Source organism: Capricornis sumatraensis, chromosome 2 (assembly GCF_032405125.1).
Source record: "Capricornis sumatraensis isolate serow.1 chromosome 2, serow.2, whole genome shotgun sequence".
Classification (NCBI taxonomy): domain Eukaryota; kingdom Metazoa; phylum Chordata; class Mammalia; order Artiodactyla; family Bovidae; genus Capricornis; species Capricornis sumatraensis.
Window position 1 is genome coordinate 87,151,075 of NC_091070.1, and position 22,447 is coordinate 87,173,521.

Consider the following 22,447-nt stretch of genomic DNA (forward strand, 5'->3'; position numbering starts at 1 on the left):
TCTAGAATAATGAGGGAATCTGTGTCCAGACATTGAGGAAGCAGCCAGATCAGGCATTCTGAGACCTGGGATTCAGGCTCAGTTCTGCCCCCAAACTTGCTGTGTGACCTTGGGCTCCTCATAGCCCTCTCTGAGCCTTGCGTTTTCTCACCTGAAACCTGAACACAAGATCTCCAGGACCCCTCCCCCTCCCAGCTGTACTCCTCTGGCTCATAGACCCATCCTTGCACACCCTCACCCCCAGACACTTTCGGAGACTAAGGCAGGGAAGGGACAGGACATGGGGGTGGGCTGTGCAGCAGAGAGAGAGGGGCAAAGGAGGGACTAACGCCTCTCCCCAAATCTAGCCAATAGCAGGAAATCCATTCCCCCTCCGTTCCCATCCTAGGTCTGGCCCTGGGGGCAGTAAACCCCACCCACCGCACTTCCCAGAGCCTGCAGCGACCCGGCTCCCACCACGCTCTCCAGAGACAGGGCCTTGTTTAGAAAGTGTCTTCTGGAGCCTGAGTCACCAATCCCTGGGTGGTCTGGGGGAAACCACAGAGTTTCTGCAGGCACCACGACTGGGAAAGGGGGAGGATGGAGGTCCTGCTGCCACTTGTGACCTCAGCAACTCAGCCTGTCCTGTCTGGGACTCGGTTTCCCCCTGTGAATTGAAGGACCAGAACTGGAGCCTCAGACCCCCGTGAAGAAAGGCAGCCATGAGGCCTCTCCGCAACACTTGAGCCCATCCAAGGACCTCAGGGAGGTTCCCAGCCTGGGCAGAGGGCAGGCCTGGGAGCAAGACTGCTCCAAGGTTGAGGCCCCTGGGTCCCCAGAGTTCAGCCCTCCAGACTCAAGGACGGTCCCCAGGGGGCAGGCCCACTCCAGCAAAGCCAGTCACAACCAGCACAAGAGAGGACGTCGGACAAGACGCCCAGCCCACATCTGAGACAGACGTGTCCTGTTCCCCAGGGAGCTTGGGCACAGGACAGTATTCCCATAAGCATCCATTTCTCCATCTGGAAAGAGGGACTGGCCAAGAACACCCTCGCAGAGGTTCTCGCTCTGTGGTATTAAGGACTCACAAACAGTTCGTGTCAGTAATCACTGACTTGAAAAGGAGACAGATACAGTGACTCTGGGCCCATCCTCCCAACACAGCACGGCTCTGCTCACTGCACCCCAGGAGGACCAAGGCCTGGACAGCGGGGACAGCAGAGGAAGGGAGGACTCCTGGGAAGCTCGGGTCTGGGGTGGCAGAGTGGAGTGAAAGGGACTGGGCTGGCTGACCTGGGTCTGAGACAGAATTAGAGGGGTGGAAAGGAGTCTGCTGGCATAGCACTTTGGGAAATGAAGTAAAAATAGTGTAGTTCTTGGAGGATGTGGTGGCCATGATTCCCACCTCCGGGCACTTTTGTGTAGCAACACCACCCCCTCTCCCACACACACACATCTGCCACCAACACACACACATACTGTAGCAAGAATGGTTTGTGTGACCAATAGAACATGGCAGAAGTGATGGAATGACGCTTCCGAGATAAGGTTAGGAAACACAGCAGCCTCACACTTGGTCTCTCTCTTTTGGATCAGTTGCTGTTAGGCAAGCCACGTCACGAGTAGCCCAATGGACAGGCCTACGTGGTGAGGAACTGAAGCCTCCAGCCAACAGCCACGTGAGCAGGCTTGGAAGTGGGTCCTCCAGGCCCAGTTAAGCCTCAGATGACTGCAGCCCTGGCCGACAGCTTGATTGCAGCCTCAAGAGACCCTGAATCAGAACCACCCAGCTAAGCTGCTCCCGCATTCCTGAGCACAGAAACTGTGATAATAAATGGTAGTTGTTTCAAGCTGCCAAGTTTTGGGATAATTTATTACGCAGCAATAGATAATACACAGGACTTCTCAGAGCATTTAATAGGCTAATGTAAATCTCCAAGAAAGAAGATATACAATGTAACATTCCCCTTAGTTATTTGGCCAAGAAGGCCTTCTTTTTTTGAGTTTTCTCAACAGAGGAAACTAATTTAATATGGCTCTGGTCCTACAATTAGATGTAAGTTCAAACCTTGGTCTGTTTCATGAGCCAGTCATTTACCCTTCCAGAACCTTTAACTCTTTCCCTTTTATAGAGTAGAAAGAAACCACCTGCCTTTGCATCAATCATGACGACAGCCCCAGATGGGCAGGTTCTGACCTACTTGGTGAGGGATCGGAGGGTAGCTTATTTAGGTCCTAAAAGGGAGTTTCACCCTGGGGCTCAGGGAGCTTCCACAAGGCCATTAAGTGGGTCCAACACGCACCATCTCAGTCCTTCTTCCACAGATCATTTCCCCAAAGTGGTGAGAATCAGTCCTCTGGTTTGCAGACAGCTCAGAGATGGGAGGCATGGACCCACATCTTCCCCATCAGACTGAGCGCTGGCGTAGGCCACAGCATGAGCCTCCCCCATCAGATTGGAAGCGTTTACCCAGGATGGCTGGGCCACAAACTCCCCCTCCTCCTCCTCCTCCTGAATCCTGTGGATACCCCACAGCCACGGGAGGGAAGGATCAACAGAACCTTCTCTGGTCTTAAGAACAAACATAGGTCTTTCCTTTCTTTCCAATGTAACTCCCTCTATTCTTTAACCACTAAAAGAATGAAATCAAGTTTCAAATGCCTGACTGGTCAGAAACCCACGGAAACCCTGCATATCCCTCTTTGTTAAAAAGAAGACAGTTAAAAAAAAAAAACCTATAATGCGAATACTTTATTATCAACGAGTGACTGGTATTAGCTTTTTGTCTGGGCATTAATATTTCAGAAACCAGACACCAAACCCAGGCTTTTCCACCTGGCTCTGCTGTATCATTTTCTTTAAAGAAAAAAAAACATAAAGAGGAAGGAGCAAGAGAAGGAAAATATATCTGTATTATAAGCCAAAGTGCGTCTTTCTTGTTTTGTCCATATACACACATTGCACCATACATAAATAATTACATTGTAAAAATGACTCCATAATTACAAGTATAATATATATTTCCATATAATATATAAAACTTTATATTAAATCTAGGTAGATGATATCTGGGGGTGGGGGGGTTCGTCCGTGGGGGCTGTGTCTCTGGGCACGGGGCCCCCCTGGCGGCGGGGCAGGTGGCGGGGGCGCTATCTGTGGTTGTTGAGAAGGATCTCGAGCCAGCAGGGGCAGGAGGTGATGAACTGCCGGGAGTAGCAGGGCCCCCAGCCCTTGGCGAAGCTGATGCGGACGCTGTTGGGGTCGTAGGGGCCGTCGGCGGCGTCGGGCTCGGGGCCGTGCTGGAGCAGGCCGGAGCGCTCGAAATCGAACACCTTGATGGAGTAGCCGGGAGGCACCTTGCGGACCACCAGGGCGCGGCCTCCGGGCGCGTCCAGCGTCGGGGAGTTGACGAAGATGGGGTGCTCGCCGCGGTTGTAGGCCCACACGCCGTCAGGCTCCTTGCTGAGCAGGATGCCGAAGCCGATCTTGCTGCGCGTGCGCCGCACCGACTCGCTGCGCTGCTCCAGGTTGAGCTGGCCCAGGCAGAAGCCGCTGCCCTGAGGTAGGTCGTAGAAGATGCTGACGGCCTGGTCGTACACCGCGTAGAGGCGGCCCACCCGCGTCCGGTGCTCCCAGTAGGCCACGCTGCACCAGTGGCTCGGCTTGGTGGCGTCCGGAGACATGCTGGCGTCTGCGGGGCAAGCACAGGGCACGCAGCTGTTATTCCCGGGCAGCGGAGGTGGTGTGGCTGCCTGGCCCGGGGAGAAGGGGGAGGTGCATGGAATTTCTAGTACCCCACAGACATGGGGAGCATCCACTGCGGGCCAGGCTGTCCTCAAACTTAACCCGCAGGCCCCCTCGCCCAGCCCCACCCACACACACACACAAAGGCAGGGCACCTACTGTGCCAGGTGCCACGGGCACCCAAACAGGAGCCACCCCCGGCTCCGGCCCATAGAGTTTTACAAGCCAGCGGAAGAGGGACACACACCCACACACCCAAGGGAGGGGCTGAACGGTGAGCACCTACATTGTTCTGGGTGCTGTGGTCTGCACTCGTCACTCCACACGTGACTCTCTGGGGCCTCCTGAAATGGCGAGGAGGCCACCTTCTCATTTTACAGATGAGGATCTGAGACTTGGCAGCCCAGGGCCACCCAGCTGGCAGGTGGCACCATCAGGATTTGAACCCACTCAGTCCAAGCCTCAACTTGAACAGAGTGGGGTGAGGTGCAAGTTAGTCGCTCAGTCATTTCCGACTCCTTGCGACCCTGTGGACTATAGCCCGGCAGGCTTCTGTGTCCATGTGATTCTCCAGGCAAGAATACTGGAGTAGGTTGCTATTCCCTTCTCCAAGGGATCTTCCTGACCCAGGACTCAAACCCAGGTGTCCTGCATTGTAGGTGGACTCTTTACTGTGTGAGCCACCAGGGTGAGGCAATGGAGGGATGTAAATCACCCTTTGGAGGGGTCTCAGGAATCAGAAGGCAGGATACGGTGGGGTAGGGGACGTGGCCCCCAGTATCTCTTGCAGCTGGGAATCACAGCTGCTCAATGCTGACGGCTCCCAGCCTCAGCCTTGAGTGTCATGCAGTCTCCCAGCAACCCCCACCCCCAGCCCCTCAGGTGGGCTCTCTTGGCAGGAAGTGGAGGTCTTCACCAGAACTGCAGCCGCTTCTGTGAGACAGAGAAACGAAGGGTCTCTAAGTGGGAAAGGAGATCGCTCCTCAAGGGCTCCAGTTTCCGAGCTGTTCCTCTCCAGACCCCACTTTCCCCAGTGACAGCAAAGATGTGGCCTGGATGAAGACTGGAATCCCTTTTCACTCCAGCTGGGAGCACCTCTATGCGTCTGCGTGAATTTAACAATTTCCTGAAACTAGGTATAGCAAGGGCCCTGTCTTGAAGGGCAGCCTCGTCCTCACTGCCCTCAGGCATGGCTGGCCTCAGATTCTGAAGCATTTTGACACCTGGGCTCTCCTTTGAGCTCACGGCTCTGAGAAGCAGACTGCCCAGTGGGGTGATGTGTTTCCCACTCTGGCCCTTGGCTGGGGCTTTGGCAGAGGGAGAAGGTCTGCTGGAGGCCTGATGAGGACACAGTGAGGCCCTTTATAGCTCAGCTTATCCCAGAGAAACAGAGCAAAGTCCAGTCACACCTGAGAGAGAAAGCACTGCCAACAACTTCATTCAGGAGCCTGGGTGAGGTCAGCTGTCTGCCTTCAGTCCAGTCCCGCCCAGACGTCCCAGAGCAGCAGGGTGACAGAGCTCCCGATGTTCCCTTATGTTCTGGGAGCGCCCCCCTGCCCCAGCCAAGCAGGGAGCTGTGCACCTGAGGGGCTTCCTGTTAGGTTGCTTGCTCTGCTCTGCCTGGGGCTGGGCACAGTCTCAAAGGGTGGCATTAAGGTCCCAGCCACAGGGCCCCAGGCTAGCCCCTGAGGATGTATACTTTGTCTCATGGTCTCTACGCAGACCCCTCATGGTTCTAGCTGTGGTCAGAGTGGGGGAAATAGGCCCTGCTCCCTGCTCTCAGCTGACCTACCCCTCAGCCAGTGGGCACTAGGCCAGTCCCAGCAGCTGGGCAGCCAGGAGTACCCCACGCCCTTGTCCCTTTCTCCATCCATCCATCTGGCCTTGGTCTGAGAGTTGTCAAGATGAAGAGAAGCAGCACCGTCCCAGCCTGGCTGTGAAACTCCGAAACCAACCTTCTCCTTAGAGGAGAATTCCGTCAGTGCTCCAGGCACAGAGGTGTGGAGGCAAAGAAATGTGCCTGGAGAATGCTGGGCGACAACACAGGCAGCAGGCACCTCTGAGTGCCCTCCGTAAGCCAGGTGACTTCTTCACAACGGCCTTGGTGCACCTGCTACCAGCCTTGTTTACAGGTGTGGAAACGGAGGCCCCAGGAGGTGCCATAACCGGCCAAGGGCACATGCTCAACAGTGCTGGGGCTGGCATCAGTGCCAGGCCACACTCTCGAGGGGAGCTCGTCTCCATACTCCAGACAGGCGCCCCACCTTCTCAGAGCCTCAGTCTCCCTATCTGTAACCATGACAGTTCTCGTGGGCTGTGAATCCCTAGAAGTGCTTACCCACAAGCTGGTGAGTCACAAACGAAAGACCTTCATCCCCTGAAGACTCACACAGTCCTACTGAGGGAGGGAGTGCTGCTGTCCCGCCGATAAGCACAGAGGGGCCACCCTAGTCATAAAGGGGCAGCTCTGCCCCAGGGTGTAGCCACTCGTAAAAGCTTAAGAAGCACTTTAACAGAGAGAAGAGTAATGGGACCCTAGGGGTGGGGCACTTCCTCCCGCCCAGCTCCTAAAAGGCTTTTAATTCAAGGCCAGGTGGGCCTTCCTGTCCCCCTCCTCAGCACCTCCAATCCCAGCCAAGCCAAACCAACTGTGCCTTCATCATCTAACCACCCCCCCAAACCCCAGTCAACACCTATGTCCTGGGTCTTGTCACCTGTGTCCCGGGTCTTGTCCCAGTCAGTGCTCCTCACGGGGGATGGAACCCTATGCATGGGGATAAACCACCCACCCCGAGTTGCCCTGGGGCCCAGCCTGCCCCAGCTGTGGTGCTCCAGGACACCGCCTAGTCCAGGCCTCACCTCCTGTGGCCTCTGGATGAGCAGTAACACCTCATCAAGCCTGGGCTCTGGGCCAGGGCTTCCAAATTCCAAGGGATGGACTGCCGCCTCTGGGAAGCCCTCTCCGACCTCTCCCTCCTGTGCGCCTAGAGCCTCAAATGCAGCCTCGCTCTTGGCCTGAGCAGAGGTCTGTGCGGTTGGTCAGTGTCCCTGGCTGGCCTCGACTCTCAAGGAGGAATGGGTGGGTCTTAGTCCCCTCTGCGTCTGCCCCAAGTCTGCGGGTATCGTCCAGGGTGCTCTTGGAACACCCTGCAAGGGAAGGAGGAAGGAAACAGAATATATGCCAAGTGTGGGCATACTGCCGTCACCCTACCCCTTACTGGAATCCTTCCCAGTAGCTGGGGCTGATGGCCTCAGGCCTGAAAGGTGCTGGGCAAGGTCTAGGGTCTCAGGTCTCATCCTGAGACAGCAGCCCAGCAGGTGAGCCTGTCACCATGCCTGAGGCCTCCTTGTCTCCACCTAGCTCTCAGGGTCTCTGGGCTCCAGTGCTTGAGGGTCCCCCAGGGAGCCCCAATACTCTGGAATTTCACAAACCAATACACTGTTTAATGGGTGTGGGGTGGGAATATTACAAGGTTACTACAATTTTATTTTGTCACATACAGACTGGTTAAAAACCCCAAGACCATCTACTGTCACTAGCACAAAAGAAAGTATAATTTGATTCTCAAAAAATAGAGTATTTTAAAAATCAAATCAGAAAATTTTAAAATACATTTACATTGTAAGAAATTTTCTTGTTTCTTTCACAATAGACCAGTGAAAACTCAGTCCTGAGAGTGGCCTGTGGGAACCATCAACTGAGTCCAGTGTCCTCGTGCCCCAAAGATGGTGCCCGGGGGGAGGGGTACCAGGTGACTTGCCCAAGGACATACAGCAGTGGGTGGCAGAAGTGGGACCCGAACTAGAGACCTCTGAATTCTGACCTAATGCTTGTCCCATGACCCAAAAGGTTTCCGAGCGAGACAGACCTAACTTTCACCACTGACTAGATACGTGGCCATGAACAAGTCACTGAATGTCCCCAAGCCTCAATCTCCCCATCTGTAAAATGGACTTGTTCATAATTGAGTACCTCAATTACACAGTCCCTCTTTGAACTTTCTGGCAACTCCAGCAGCAGATCGATATGGAGCAGAAAGAAGCAGCTGTTTAGCTGTCCGCATGCTGGCCTAACCCTTCAAAGGCCAGGGCTCCTTAGGTGTTGGGGGTCATGACCCAGGATCACCACCATGGGAGGTTACAACAGGACAATGGACAGCAGTGGCCTTTGCAAATTGTAAAGCACTTTACCAATGTTAAGCTTTAGCTCCCAGCCTGGTACCTGAAGTGCAAAGAGGTGCTCATTAAGTGACGAAATAAAAGTGAAGCGATGAATAGCTGAACATGAGGGACACAGATGAGTGCTCCTGTGGCTCTGTTTACACACACACGTGTATTCACATCTAATGCTGCGTGTTCACAAGCTAACAACGCTCTCTGCGAGTGAGCAGGCAGGCACACTCAAACCCAGGGTCCCCTCTCCACTCCCCTGAGACGCAGAGCCCCACTCCACCCACCAGGCCGCTCATCTGCAGCCTGGGCTGCCTCTCGGGATGCGAGGAGACAGCCTCATCTGCAGCCTGGGCTGCCTCTCGGGATGCGAGGAGACAGCCTCATCTGCAGCAGATCCTTTTCTTCTCATGGTTCCAAGGCTGTGGTCCCGCCATCAGCCTAATTAGGAACCAGCTCCTTAATTGCAAATAAATACCGGGGAGTCAGACCCGAGTGAACAACATCAAAGATGACCGCTCTCTGACCGAAACTCCTGCTCGCTACCCCCTGCTCAGGGCCTGGCCTAGTTCCCAGCCAGACTCTGGGTCCTGGCTGGAAGGGTTCCGGGGGGAGGGGGAGAGGAGAGGCGCGGTCTGGCATGATGTCTGGGGCGGATCTGGAGGAGCAGCACCAGACCGGGGGGTCAGGAGTGCTGCAGTCAGGTGTCCTGTCTCCCAGCCCCGATCTGCAGGCGCGCTCTCTTCTCCCGGCCTCAGTCTTCCCCTCTGAACAGTGAGCTCTACGCGTCTATGACTTCATGAGTGTTCACAGCAGCTCTACCCATAATCACCCAAACCTGGAAAGCAGCTCAGATGTCCATGAGCAAGAGGATGGATGCCAATGGACTAAATGCTCCTGCGTGTCCCTCCCCAAGTTCAGGCTGAAAATGCTAATCCCTGACGTGACAGTATTAGAAGATAGGGTCCTTGGGAAATGAGGAGCTCGTGAACAGATCAGTGCCCTTTAAAAGAGACCCCAGAAAGCCCCCTCACTCCACTGTGTGAGACTATAGCAAGAATATGGCCATTTATGAACCAGGAAGTGGCTCTCACTAGAGACCAGATTTACCAGCAAGCATTTTGATCTTGGATTTCCCAGACTCCAGAACTGTGAGAAATAAATATGTATTATTTAGGCCACCCAATTTAGGGTATCATTGTGATTACAGCCCAAACAGACTATGATAATGGATAAACAAAAATAAGGCACATCCATTCAGTACAAGAGGGCTTCCCAGGTGGTGCAGTGGTAAATTCCCACCTGCCAATGCAGGAGACGCAAGAGACTCAGGTTGGATCCGTGGGTTAGGAAGATCCCCGGGAGGAGGAAATAGCAACCCACTTCAGTAGTCTCGCTGAGAAAATCCTGTGGACAGAGGAGCCTGGCGGGCTACAATCCATAGGGTTTCAAAGAGTCAGATACAACTGAGCATGCACGCAATATAGTGGACCGCGATTCACCAGTAAAAAGTAATGAACTACTGAAACACACCCCAACGTGGGTGCATCTCAGATGCATCTGGCTGAGTGAAAGAAGCCAGACCCAAAAGATGTGCTGTCTCCACTGATATGAAATTCTTAAGTAGACAAAACGAAGCTAAAGTGACAGAAATCAGAACCGGGATTACCTCTGGGGAGTAATCCCTGGGGATGAGGAAACTTTCTGGGGTGCTGGAAACGTTTGCTATCTTCAACAGCAGGAACTCGGGTATACACACTGTCAAAAATCATGACCTGTGCACTGAAGAGCTGTGCAATGCATCGTAGGTATGACGCCTTGAAAGGATGACAACAAAGATAGTAGAAATGTGCTGCCAGGCCAGCCCTCTGTGGCTTGTCCTAAAAGTGGTCTCAGCAGGGCTCCCAGGGGGCCCAGGGGACAGGCCGACAAGGGTGGCCTGGCCTCTGGGTGGCGCCCACATTCCTGCCACCAGAGGGTGGTGGATGCCTGTCGTGGGCAGGAGGAGACTGGCCCAGCAGAAGGTCCCCTCCCCTGCACTGCAGCCAGCCCCTCTGATGGCTGGCATTCCTTCCTCTGGGCCTCTTGACCAAGTGAGGGTCCTGCGAGCCCAATGTGTAATTTTGTGGGGGTGCTGGGGCACCTAGGGGGCCAACTGTAGTCTGGGGAAGGTGGGGAAAACTGAAATACCAAGGAAAGCCTTTAGCTTCTTTGAATCAGCAGCTTTCTGTCAAAACAAAGGGCAGGAACGTTCCTGTGTGCTCCCCCGTGGGCCACACACTCCAAAAGCCTGAACAACGCAATGCAGCCTGTTTCCCTCGTGACTTCCCCTTTCTGCCGCGCCAGACTGCCCTGGACTTGCCCACCCTGGGAGGTGAACCAGAGAAGTGCCCAGATGAAAGTCTCCGGATCGCTTAGACTCCAAGGAAGGGAAATGTGAAGGCTCCGGGCATTCGCAGGAAGCTGGCCCTGAGTCCCCCAGTCTCCAGGGCCTAGCTGGGCTGCTCAGGCTCCTCCATGTTCAAAGCTTTGGCTGCTGCTTCACACCCCCTTGGGCCACAGCAGCCTCACTGCCTTTCCGGGGGCTGGCCCAGCCACACCTTAAATGAACAATGAAACAAGGGCAGACCCCACCGAGAGCTGGGAAGGGAGGCTCAGAGAAGCTAAGTGACTTGCCCAGGGTCACCCAGCAAGTTGGTGGCAGAGCCAAGGAGGAGCCTAGGGCTGGCTTTTCCAATCCCCTTTGCAGGGATCGAGCCCTGCTGGGGCCGCCTGCCCTCCTGGAAAACTCCTTTCTTCTGGCCCATGTCATGCCCGCGGCTTTTAAGTTCCCATCCAACCAGGAGCTTTTTCATCTGAGGCTCTCAGGCCTGGGAGTAATTACGTGGCCCTGCATCTGGTTAACCTAACACCCCTTTAAAAGCCTTGTTTGCCCATTAGATAAGTAGTTTTTGTTATCAAACTAAAGGGGGGAAAAGAAGTTTCCACTTAACCTTCCTTTGTCATTTTAAGCTGCAGAAATGGCTTCAGGTTTTGCAGCAAGTCTAAAGATGCAGCATTAATTAGAGGCTCTTTTTTTTTTCTTCGTTAAGGGAGGGGGAGACCCGTCCTTTATTCACTGAGATCCGGCAGTAAAAGCAGAGAAGGAATGTGCACAGGGCCACGTTAATGGTCAACAGCTTAGAACAAGCCTCTCTGCTGAAAGCTTTCCAAAAGCAGGGCCCAGCTGACAGGAGTTTCCTCTTATTCGCTCCCACCCGCCCCTCCCCACCCCCACCTCAACTCCAGCACCTTTGGCCCCTGGAGGAAGCCAGGCTTCCAAGAGGAAGTTCCTAATCGGTCATTACATCACGGGCGGTCTGGCCACCACCGCCGCCTTCACGGGGTCCACCCTGGGGGCTCATTCAGGCGCTGGTCTCTGGGCGAAGGACTGTTTGGCCACCACTTTCCAGACAGTTGACTAGCCGCTCTGCTGGGGGCAGGAGGGCGGGGGGTTACCCCCTAGACAGCAGTGAAGCAGGCAAAGGGAGAATGACAACAGGAGGAGGGAGTCCAGGAAATTCGTGGTCCGTGTGGCCAAAATTCAGGATTCTGCAGATGCAAAACTGAGGCCCCAAGAGGGAAAGGAACTGGCCAGGGCTACAGGAGAGATTCACAATAGACTGGCAGCTAGGACCAGTTGCGTGTCTCCTGCATAGGGTCCAGGAGCAAAGCTGCCTATGTGTGTGAATCTCAGCCCTGCCACTCACCAGCAGTGAAATCTTGGGTAAGTGCTTTCACTCCCTGGGGCCTCAGTTTCCTAATCTGTAAAATGGGGATGCAATCAGCGCTTACTGCCTCGAGCTGGTGGGATTAATTTCAAGTGCATAAAATAATGCCTGGTTCAAAATAAGCACTCGGTTAGTAGCAGCTATTCTTTTTCACTAGTGTTATTACCACTGTATATCTTCTCTCTAATTGTGTAAATTATTTAATAGATTGATTCAGTCTGAATAGTTCATAAGGGTATTCATATTAGGTTAGGTAATGTGCCAGTGGAATTGAGAATCAAGGGGAAATGCTAAGAAGAGGCGCACTAGTAGTAAGAACAATAAAATGAACCAGCCAGTAGTAATAGTAGTAATAATGATGCTGATACACCAGCCAACATCTAATGACCTTTTACCAAATGCTAAGCAGAGTAGGAAGCACTTTGAATGCACTGTCTCATCATTCTGTTCATTCTCTTAGTGATTCCCATTTTTAGACGCCGCTGAGGCCTGAAAGTCAGGTAGTGAGTCCAGAGTCCTCACCTAAGAAGCTGCAGATAAATCTGGGATCCAAGCTCATGTCTATCTGGAGACTGGGGACTTTGCATTGCTCTCTCATGGTTCCAACCTATAAGCTGCAAAACCCCAGAGGCCTGCAGGGTAATGGCACAGAATCTGTGTTGTAACAGCCCATCCATGTCCACTCCAAGCCGGCACTTGGCGGTTTTATAAAGATTGGATGTTCAAAGTGGTCTTTAGATGTGGCGATATGGAGGCCCCAACAGACACTGCCCACCTTTTGGGGGTTTTCAAAAACCATGCCTTCTAACAACTATCTATGGACCCCTATGCAGCCCTGCGAACATATATTTTGTCAGTGTTTCAGTACAGTTTCTCCCATGGACTCCCATCTCCGCTCCTCGACACAAGGAGCGAGTTCTACACGTACTGCAGTAATGGTGGGTGACCAGGGCTGCTGACCCTGGCTGCGTAATTGGAGGGGGTGGGGGGTGCCGGGTGCTCTCTGCTCTGCACCCAGTTCAGGAGGCAGGATCACCCCATTCTCTGAGGACAGACCCCAAGTCACAGAGGCCACAGAGCAGGGCTGCGTGGGAATCCTGACCGGATGGCCTGACTCTGAGCCCGCTTCTCTCTGCTGGGCCCTGCGTGCTGCCTCTGCTCTGCTGGGAGGCCCAGGGAGCCGCCGCCCTGAGGGGTTTAGAGGGAGTAAGCGCTGTCAGTGGCCAGCCTGCTGAGTCGTCGCTGGTCTTCTCTAAGAACAGTCCTGCTGGACCCAGCGGGATTCTTTCACCCTTGGCACCTTGACCCCTGCCTGCTCAGTCCCATGTCTCCTGCAGAACCAGGTGGCGGCCTGGGCTGAGGTGGGTAAGGTTACCGTTATTTAATCTCCTGCAGCATGCGAATGGATCCTGAAAAGATGAGCTCCTCTTGCAACCCTGGCATAAAACAAGCTCTCATCTGGGCCCTACTACACAGGCCTGCTCAGGGTGTCCTCCACACGTAGTATCCCCGGAGCCCACCAGGACCTACCACTTCCATCAGCATCCTTCTCGCCCTGCTGCCCCTGTAAGCTTTTCTGAGGTTCTCTGGGCCTGGGGGCTGTGGCTTTTCTCCCCAGGCCTTGGTGCTTTGTGGTCCAAGCTTCCTTCTTAAAAACATTCTGCAGGCAGGCCCAGCTCTGAGGGCCACACTGAGGCTGCCATCAGATTGCTCTCCATCAGAGCTGAGCATCAGACTGTACCCCAGAAACACCAGCAGGCCTACCTGGCCCGGTCCGACGGTCCTAAAGGAAGCCCCAGTACCCTATGCTGGAAAAGACAAAACGCCAAAGAAGCAGCAAGGAGATCAAACCAGTCAACCCTAAAGGAAATCAACCCTTAATATTCACTGGAAGGACTGATGCTGAAGCTGAAGCTCCAATACTCTGACCACCTGATGCAAAAAGCCGACTCATTGGAAAAGACCCTGATGCTGAGAAAGATTGAGGGCAAGACGAGAAGAGGGCAACAGAGGATGAGATGGTTGGATGCCATCACTGACTAAATGGACATGAATTTGAGTAAACTCCAGGAGATAGTGAAAGACAGGGAAATCTGGCGGGCTGCAGTCCACGGAGTGGTAAAGAGTTGGGTATGACTTAGTGACTGAAAAACAACCGCAAGGAGGCTGAGCGGGAGAACCTCTCAGACTTCAGGGAGAAATTTGAGTCTAGGTGGGAGAATTCTGGTTCCCTGTGTCCTGGAGGGAAGGACGGTGAAAAGCGTCAGTCTCCAAGGGGAGGGGAGGGGAGAGCCGGCGATAAGCAGCTTATAAAATCAGCCCCACGTTTTCCAGAAGGAACCAGTTTCTGCAACAAAAGACTCTGAACTTTGCTCCCATTCCAGGTCGTCTTTTGTTTTATCACAAAGTCAGGGCTCTGAGTAAGTTTGTTTGTTTCCTTAGCCAGAGACCCCCTGGGGTGGGAAAGCCTGGCTCTTCATATTAACCCTGGAAAGATTCTAAAAGAGCACTGTGTGTGCACAATGACGAAGCTGGGTACCTAGGTCCCCAGGAGAGGCAGCAGTTGTGAGAAGGGAAGGCCCCCCGCACCCCGCCCCTGTCCTCCCTGCCTGCGAGTCAGCCTTGCTGATGGCTGAACTCCTGAATTCTCTCAGGAGCCAGGCCCTGGCTGCTCTTTGGGGTTCCTGTCTTGGGGGAGAGTGGGTTTTCACCTGAGCCTTCAGGTGCCAAAGTTCACTGACTCAACCCCACCTTGACTTCCCTGTTGAATCCGAGAACACAGAGAACCAAGTCGGCCCTTTGGGGGTTCAGACGGGGACAGCCTGCGCAGGCGTCAGAAGTGGGGGGAAGCGGTCTCTGAAAATTGGCGATGTGCTTCAAGGAAGTCCATTTGGGGACACGCTCCTGCCCTGTCGGGGGCATTCAGGGCACCTCCACTTCTCTTTTATTTCCCAAATACAATATGAGTTTTATTGGCAAATCTCCTGCCTCAGACTTCTTCCTGGACCTAATGGAAAGCCATACAAGCAAAGAACCTTAAAATTGCCCTCAATCAACTTGTCTCGGAGGCAGGAACCCTCACTGCTGCAGAAACATCCCAGGGGAGGCCCCGACAACCCAGGCCCCTCAAACCCCTGGCTCCACCGTCCCCTGTGAGGGGGATCCTTTAGCTCCCTGGGCCTTGAACACCTCCCCCGCCCCACCCCCAGGTGTACTTTGTCCATCCCACTCTCTCTCGATCTGGAAAATTCCGTGAGACCACAGGCAGCAGAGAGGTGAACTAGTGCAGATCCTAACAACTGGATTACTGTGACCAGGGGACTACACCTCTGAGTGTCGAGACCAGCTACAGAACTGGGGGGCCCAGTTCAAAATGAAAAGGCAGGGTTCCTTGTTCAAAATGTATCCAGAATTTCAGTAGTGAAAGCGGAGCCTTAAACTGAGCAGAGGCCCCTTCTCTGCACAAGGCCCTGAGCGGGGCACACATCATCGAACACCCATGAAGCTAGTGCAACTCACTCCAAGGGGTCAAGGTTGGGGGGCGGGTTCATGACAGCCCTAACGACAGTAACTGGCACTTGATGAACACGAGATTCTTCCTCCATTCCCCAAAGTACATCAGACTCTTACTCAACTACCACGGCCCCAATGTCATCTCCTTTGAAAAGCCTTCCTGAGTCCCTGGGTCTGCACCACTCGGCCCCTCCTCCATGATGCTCTTTGATGCCGGCATCAGGAGGGCGTGTGTCTCCACCTCACCCACCTGCAAACAGGCTGGCCGGGGATTTGCCTCTGCCCTTCCCACCCTGGGACCAGGCACCCTGCCTCCTGACCAAGACGCTGTCAATAACAGGAGATGACTGGAATTTCGCATCTGAGGGCTGGGGGGGCACTTGGAAAATCATCGGATTTTCCCCAGGTTGGAAAAAATGCAGCAGCCATGCCATTCCCATTGAACAGATGACAGACACCAAGGTGGCCTAGAAGCCAGGGCATGGAGCCGGGGAGGGAGAAGCAACATCCCTGTTTGCTGATCTTCACAATGCAACCCAGCCAATGGAACGCCAGATGAGCTCGCTATGTGCCACACTTGTTTCAATAAAGTAAAATCACCTGAAGCCTACAGTCACCTTGTTTGGCAATGGGGGTGGACTTAATTTCTCAGGCTTGCTAGGTCTGTGAGGGTGAATGGAACAGGGAACATGGCTCTCCATGGAAATGCCAGCGAACAGGATGGGAGCTGATTTTCTTATTTGCAAAGCTCTCAAAGATATGCCTCACCTAACACCAGCTTGTTGTTATTTACCAATGAACCAGTATCACGTGACCTCTACAAGTCAAATATGCCTTATTTACATTAAAGATGCGCTTTGGGATGCGTTTTGGGTGGCTCACATGGTAAAGAATGTGCCTGCAATGCAGAAGACCCAGGTTAGATTCCTGGGTTAGAAAGATCTCCTGGAGAAGGGAATGGCTACCCACTCCAGTATTCTTGTCTGGAGAATTCCATGGACAGAGGAGACTGGCAGCCTACAGTCATGGGGTTGAAAGGAGTTGGACATGACTGAGCAACTAACACTTTGGGATAAACACCCCCAAATTAAAGTCCCAGGGGCAGAGGCATTCAATTTACAAATAATCCTTGCATTGAAACCTTATCTTTAAACACAAAGGCACCTAATCCATATCTCTTTAGTGAAGGCAGGGTCCTACAACTGGATTTTCTTCAAGTGAGGCTTGCCTGGATCATTCTTACACATTTCTGGAGCAAACAAGGATGCTTTATAATAAGCAAAAAGCTAATATTGACTGGAGAGATCATTAAGCCACAATTAAATATTCATATTTGCTGTAAAGAACACAGTAGCATGAGATTTAAATGTTCCTTACAAAAATGTTGCAAAATGACCTAGGACTTGGCAGAAGCTCATCCCTGCTAGTCGGCCTCCTGTTTGCAGTCGCGCTACTGTGCGCAGCTGGAGCTGCTGGGCGCCATCCCTGCCCAAGCTCCAAGCTGCCTGGAAAGGGATGGCTTGTTTGATATGGGGCTAGAGGTGCGGAGGAAGAGCAAGTCAGGCAACCGTCCATCACAGCAGGCCTGCAGGTGGACACAGACTCATAGACTTGCACCCCATGCCTCAACCCCAAGTCCAGGGTCAGTTTCCAAAGCAGAAGGAAGCAGCCAAGCTTGGTTCTCGCAGCCCCTATAGCCCAAGTCAAGAAGTTGGTTCTCCCCCAATCAGTGGTGATGGTAGGATGCTGTTTCTAACTGTGGCTGCTGCTGCTGCTGCTGCTAAGTCGCTTCAGTCGTGTCCGACTCTGTGCGACCCCACAGACGGCAGCCCACCAGGCTCCCCCGTCCCTAGGATTCTCCAGGCAAGAACACTGGAGTGGGTTGCCATTTCCTTCTCCAATGCATGAAAGTGAAAAGTGAAAGTGAAGTCGTTCAGTCGTGTCCGACTCTTCTCGACCCCATGAACTGCAGCCTGCCAGGCTCCTCCATCCGTGGGATTTTCCAGGCAAGAGTACTGGAGTGGGGTGCTATTGCCTTCTCCGTCTAACTGGAGGGTTTTCCAATTCTCCAAGTCCATTCGTAAAGGACCCCTTTTTAGGTTATGGCCTATAAAGTTCAGAGAGGCTGGGTGACTGCCCACAGGGTTAATGAGGAAGGAGGATCAGGGTTCATCCCTGTCTCTGGAAGCCAAAGATGCTCCCCCGACTGTCGGTTCCACTGTCAGCCAAGCATCTTGGGAAAGGGAGCCATCGGCTCAGTAAGTCCCTCAGAGTAATTCTTTAATCTGTGTCCAGATACACATGGGCACACAAGCTGCACGACTCAAGTCAATGCAGCAAAATATGGGAGCAATGTCACAACTGTCAACTGTGCTTCTGTTTGGTCTCCTATTCCCAAGGCTAGCTTTTCAGTAGAGAGAGGTACAAGGCTTGTTTGTCATGACCCAGTTCCTAATTCTTTTTAACATACTTATCTGTACTTATTTGCCTATGCCTGCTCTTAGCTGCAACACACAGGATCTTCAGTATCTGTTGACGTGTGGATCTTTAGTTGCAGCATGTGAACTCTTGGTTTCAGGATGTGGGATCTAGTTCCCTGACCAGGGATCGAACCTGGGTCCCAACATTGGGAGCTTGGAGTCTTAGCCACTGAACCACCAGGGAAGTTCCCAGTTCGTAATTCTTAACGTCTTATATGAAAGACAAAGAGCCCAGGTAGATACCTGGGCTGAACGCAACAGATGGCAACACCCAAGTGCGTTCTAGAACTACGTCCCCCTCCTCCATAGGGCTGTTTGCAGCCACAGGGACCTGCATGACAAGGGCGGGGAAGGAGTGCCTTTCCTGAATCTGAAGTCTGAAGCAACTCTAGTAGGGGAAGGAGGTTGGATAATCGTGTCTACTTGACCAAGTGGCACACACCTGACATGCATGGGCCCAGCAACCATTAGCAGAACTTTGCCAAGTAATGATCCTGTCACTGCTGGGTCAATACTGAGGCCTCCATTCATCCCATGGGAATTCAGGGGCTCTCAGTCACCATCTGTCCCCACACGCCATCTCATTTAACCCTGAGAACAACCCTAGGAGGTGGGCAGAATCTTACAGTGGAGGCAATGGAGGGTCACTGAAGTTAAGCCCCGGGCTCAAGGTCACAAAGTCAATCAGCCATAATTTGAACCCAGGAGAACCAGACTCCATACCCACTCTTCCGCCCATCCTTCTTGCAGAGGGTGACCTGATGGGCACTCAGCTTCTAGCCTACACAATTTCCAACAGGCAGTTAGCCAGCCTCTCTCCTGGTCCTCTCCTAGGGGTTTGACCAACACCTCCTCCACCGAGGCTGGCGCCTGTCCCCCCACTCCTCCCACCTCCCTTCCCCGTGGGCACAATTGGCTCTGCATTCCTGGAGTGCAGGCCCACGAAGGAGGATCCGTAATTCAGCTCATAAATCACGGCCATTGTGAATTTCCCTTTTAGCCACAGGCAAAGTCAAACTTTTCCTTCCCCCACTGCAGTTAACCACTCTCGGTTCACTGTATCTCTCCTGGCTCCTTCTGGCCAGGAGCCAGCGCTCAATTATTAATTAATCTGGGAGGTGCAGGTTGCATTCTTGGCCACCTAACCACTTCCTCCCTGGTCAGGAACTCACAGGCCAGGCCCTTTCAGTTACATCAAGAGTCTCACAACATCCCAGCCCTATCTCGTGGCCATAACTGCAAGAAAGGATGCTTCATACCAGAGTTAAAAATAACAGCAGAAAACCCAAACACCCAGAAGTCTCCTTTTCCAACCCCATCCCAGAGTGTCTACCCTACCTGTGTGCAAAAGCATAGCATGCCTGTTTCCCATCTGTAGAACGAGGCTACATCCCCCTCAACGTGTGTGTGTGCGTGTGTGCGTCCGTGCATGTGTGTGTGTGTGTGTGTAGGCAGGGGGAAGGTGGTGCTCCTAACTTCACCTGTTCACTTTAGCCTCAGGAAAAGGTTAAATGATGAATAAAAATGATGGGAGCTGGGTAAGCAGAGGGCAGGAGAAGCTACAGCTGTGTTCAGTTTTATTCAAGTGGTTCAGGTGAGTTCGGGCGTGAGGAAGAGGATAGAACTGTGAGCCCCTCTTTGGGTCAAGTCTTTGGGAGGTCTTTATACAGACAAACACCCCAAGAAACGTGGGGATCAACAGAACAAGGTGACCAACCTCAGTGTGAAATGTAGTCCCCTGTAACAGTGAGGTTCAATTGTGAAATCAGAGCAAAGCTCTCCTGAGATCAGTGCCAAAGCCTTGGGCTAAGTGGCACCATTAATTCCTGATTAGAAGTCACGCTGAAGGGTGGATGCCAATGCTAGTGGGTGAACGTCAAAAGTAAGCTGTAAGACCAGTGAAGGACAAAAACAATAGAGAGGTTAGCCATGAAATTAAAAGATGCTTTCTCCTTGAAAGGAAAGCTACGACAAACCTAGACAGCATATTAAAAAAGCAAGGACGTTACCTTGCTGACAAAGGTTCGTCTAGTCAAAGCTATGGTTTTTCCAGTGATCATGTATGGATGTGAGAGTTGGACTATAAAGAAAGCTGAGTGCTTAAGAATTGATGCTTTTGAACTGTGGTGTTAGAGAAGACGCGTGAGAGTCCCTTGGACTACAAGGAGATCCAACCAGTCCATCGTAAAGGAAATCAGTCCTGAATATTCATTGGAAGGACTGATGCTGAAGCTGAAGCTCCAATACTTTGGTCACCTGATGCGAAGAGCTGACTCACTGGAAAAGACCCTGATGCTGGGAAAGATTGAAGGCAAAGGAAAAGAGTGTGGCAGAGGATGAGATGGCTAGATAGCATCACTGACTCCATAGACGTGAGTCTGAGCAAACCCCAGGAGATAGTGAAGGACAGGGAAGACTGGTGTGTGGCAGGCCACTGGGTCACAAAGAGTTGGACGTGACAGCAACTGAACAATGACAACATATCATTATGTGTTCATAAATATGGTCATATTTGGTCATATATGGTCATAAATACAGGAGAAATATCTGTTGTTGCTGGAAACTGCTGCCAAGTATCCGTTGGTCATCTCTGCTCCTCCGTCCTCCACTGGCCACATACGCATCCCCCAGGAGTCAGCCTCACCACAGGGTCCCAGTTAAGCTCTGCAAACTCAAGCCCTCAGGGTTTAGTCTAGGAAGGCACTTTGAAATCCTATGCATTATCTACTCCATGATTTTGATCAGATAAGACAAACATTTGTCTCCCAAGCCTTCCTATAGCATTGACATTCTGGGGAGGAAGGGACACTCTTGGCTTCCCTTACCCCATGCACTGAGGCTCTTGGATAAAACATGCATGCTGTCAAAATAAATGATCACACACACGTAAAGTATCACTGATCAGGACCCATAAATCCAGAGTTTGTAACAATTCCGAAAGCAGCTGGGTTGAAGTTTTAAAAAAAAGTTTTGATAAACAAATGCAAAATATAAATAAGGTTCAGGAGAACTGTTTATTCTACTAGCACTGTATAAACAACGGGCATACCAATTACAAATCACTCTTATCTGTGCACTAAAGCACATCTCCAAATGACCTCTAACGGGAAACATTATCTGGTTAGCATCACCGTCTCTGGTACTTGAACGTCACAAAATTTGGTTCCCAGATGCTAACCTTTCCAATCAGCCACCCGCCAATGGCCTCAGCTGGTGAGCCCCTGGGTTTTCAGTGCTCCCTTTCTGAGCATCTGCAAAGGAAGCCACTTGTGGGGGGGTACACTTCTAGCACCACCAGGTCCCTCAGCGGCTGCCCAGGAAGGAGAGGGAGCCCTTGGCTCCCGCAAGCCAACGTGCCACCCAATTATCTCCATGCCCATCTGAAAGAAGCAGCTTCTCCTAGGGCGTGTGGCCAGGGGACGCAGCCAACTGGGGCGTTTCCACGTGAGGGCTGGTGAGCAGGGGCCCCACCCCACGTGGAAACCCCTCGGGCGTCAACTGCAGCAGGGGAACCCGGGATGTTTATGGCTTCCTCGGTGATTTCTAAATGAGCCAGGCCCCACATTTCTCCCTGGGAGGAAGTGCATTTCACCTCCGGGGGATGGGGGTAGAGGGTGGCCACTGATGGTTTCTGAGAGGCAGGCTAGGTGAGGGGACCGAAGATTCGGCTCAGGGAGTCGGGGGGTGGCAGGAAGAGGCCCGGGCACGGCTGGGAAGCCATCACGCTGAGAGGGTGTGTTGGTCCTGGCCCGGGAGGACAGACTGCGAGGCCCCAGCGAGGCGGGCAGAGGGCCAAGCTGGAAATACCGAGGGCTGCTCCAGCGCGAGGAGATGGCCCTGCCAAGTCAGGGAGGCGGCACTGACGGGGGAATGGCAGGTTCCGGCCGGGCGGGTCCCCAAGGCCACCGAGTCAGGAGCAACCGCCTGTGTCTCTGGGCACGTGGGGGCTGGAGCTGTGCCAGGGAGACCTGGAGCCGCCAGCCTCCCCGGGGTGCCCCTGTCCTGGCGCTACCCCGCAGCCTGCCCACCTAGAGACCCCAGACGAAGGCAGAGCCTCCCCCCAGCCCGCCCCGCAAGGGGCACTGACCTCAGGCTCAGCTTTGAGGCTGAAAGATTGTTCTCCCTCCACCCCCCCTATCTCCTAGATCCAGAGTTGCCAGGCAGAGCCGCCGCCCCCCATCCTGAGACCACCACCCCGCGGCTCCGGTCCTCTGTGCATTCCTGACATCTTTGGGATCACCAAGACTCTGGAGCACCCACTGGGTGATGAAGCCAGCCGTAGAGGTGCCCCTTAGGCTAGCAAGGGCCTCTCGCCGTGTCCCATGGGCAAGATGCATCCTGTGTCTTGCAGGGTGGGGAAGCCAGGTGCACTGGGGGGTGCTTCCTCTCCTTCTCGCTACCAATGCCTTCGCACTCCTGCAGCCCTTCCCTGGGCTTCACATAGCGCTGTCAGGTAAGACCAACAACACAATGGAGGCTGGGGCTTGCCATATGCCCGCATCTGCCCCCAGACGGACGTCCTACCACGGTCACCATGGGTTCTGTAGTTGACCCCCAGTTTGGCCAGAAGGACCTTCACCCATATGTTTGGAATCTGGGCATCCTCTAGGTTTGACCCTCTCCCTCCTCGTGGTCCTTACCATCAAACAGGCAGACCGACTCGCTTACTTACAAAGACCCACCAAGAACTGCATCTTAGCAGGTCACTCATGCCACAGTCTGACCATCTCTACCTTCCCAAGGCACCCCCCCTCCTGACTGCTCCCACCCAGCCATGAGAGCTGCCCTGC

At 53.2% G+C, this 22,447-nt stretch overlaps 1 protein-coding gene across 1 annotated transcript in view; it reads right to left on the minus strand.

Annotated features, from left to right (window-relative positions):
- Positions 1 to 2,739: 2,739 nt before the first annotated feature.
- Positions 2,740 to 22,447, minus strand: part of SMAD6 (SMAD family member 6) — a 77,413-nt gene continuing 57,705 nt past the window's right edge. The window contains exon 4 of the mRNA XM_068964866.1: positions 2,740 to 3,671. Coding sequence (XP_068820967.1) covers positions 3,130 to 3,671 — 542 coding nt within the window. The 3' untranslated portion in view covers positions 2,740 to 3,129. The remainder of the gene's footprint in view (positions 3,672 to 22,447) is intronic.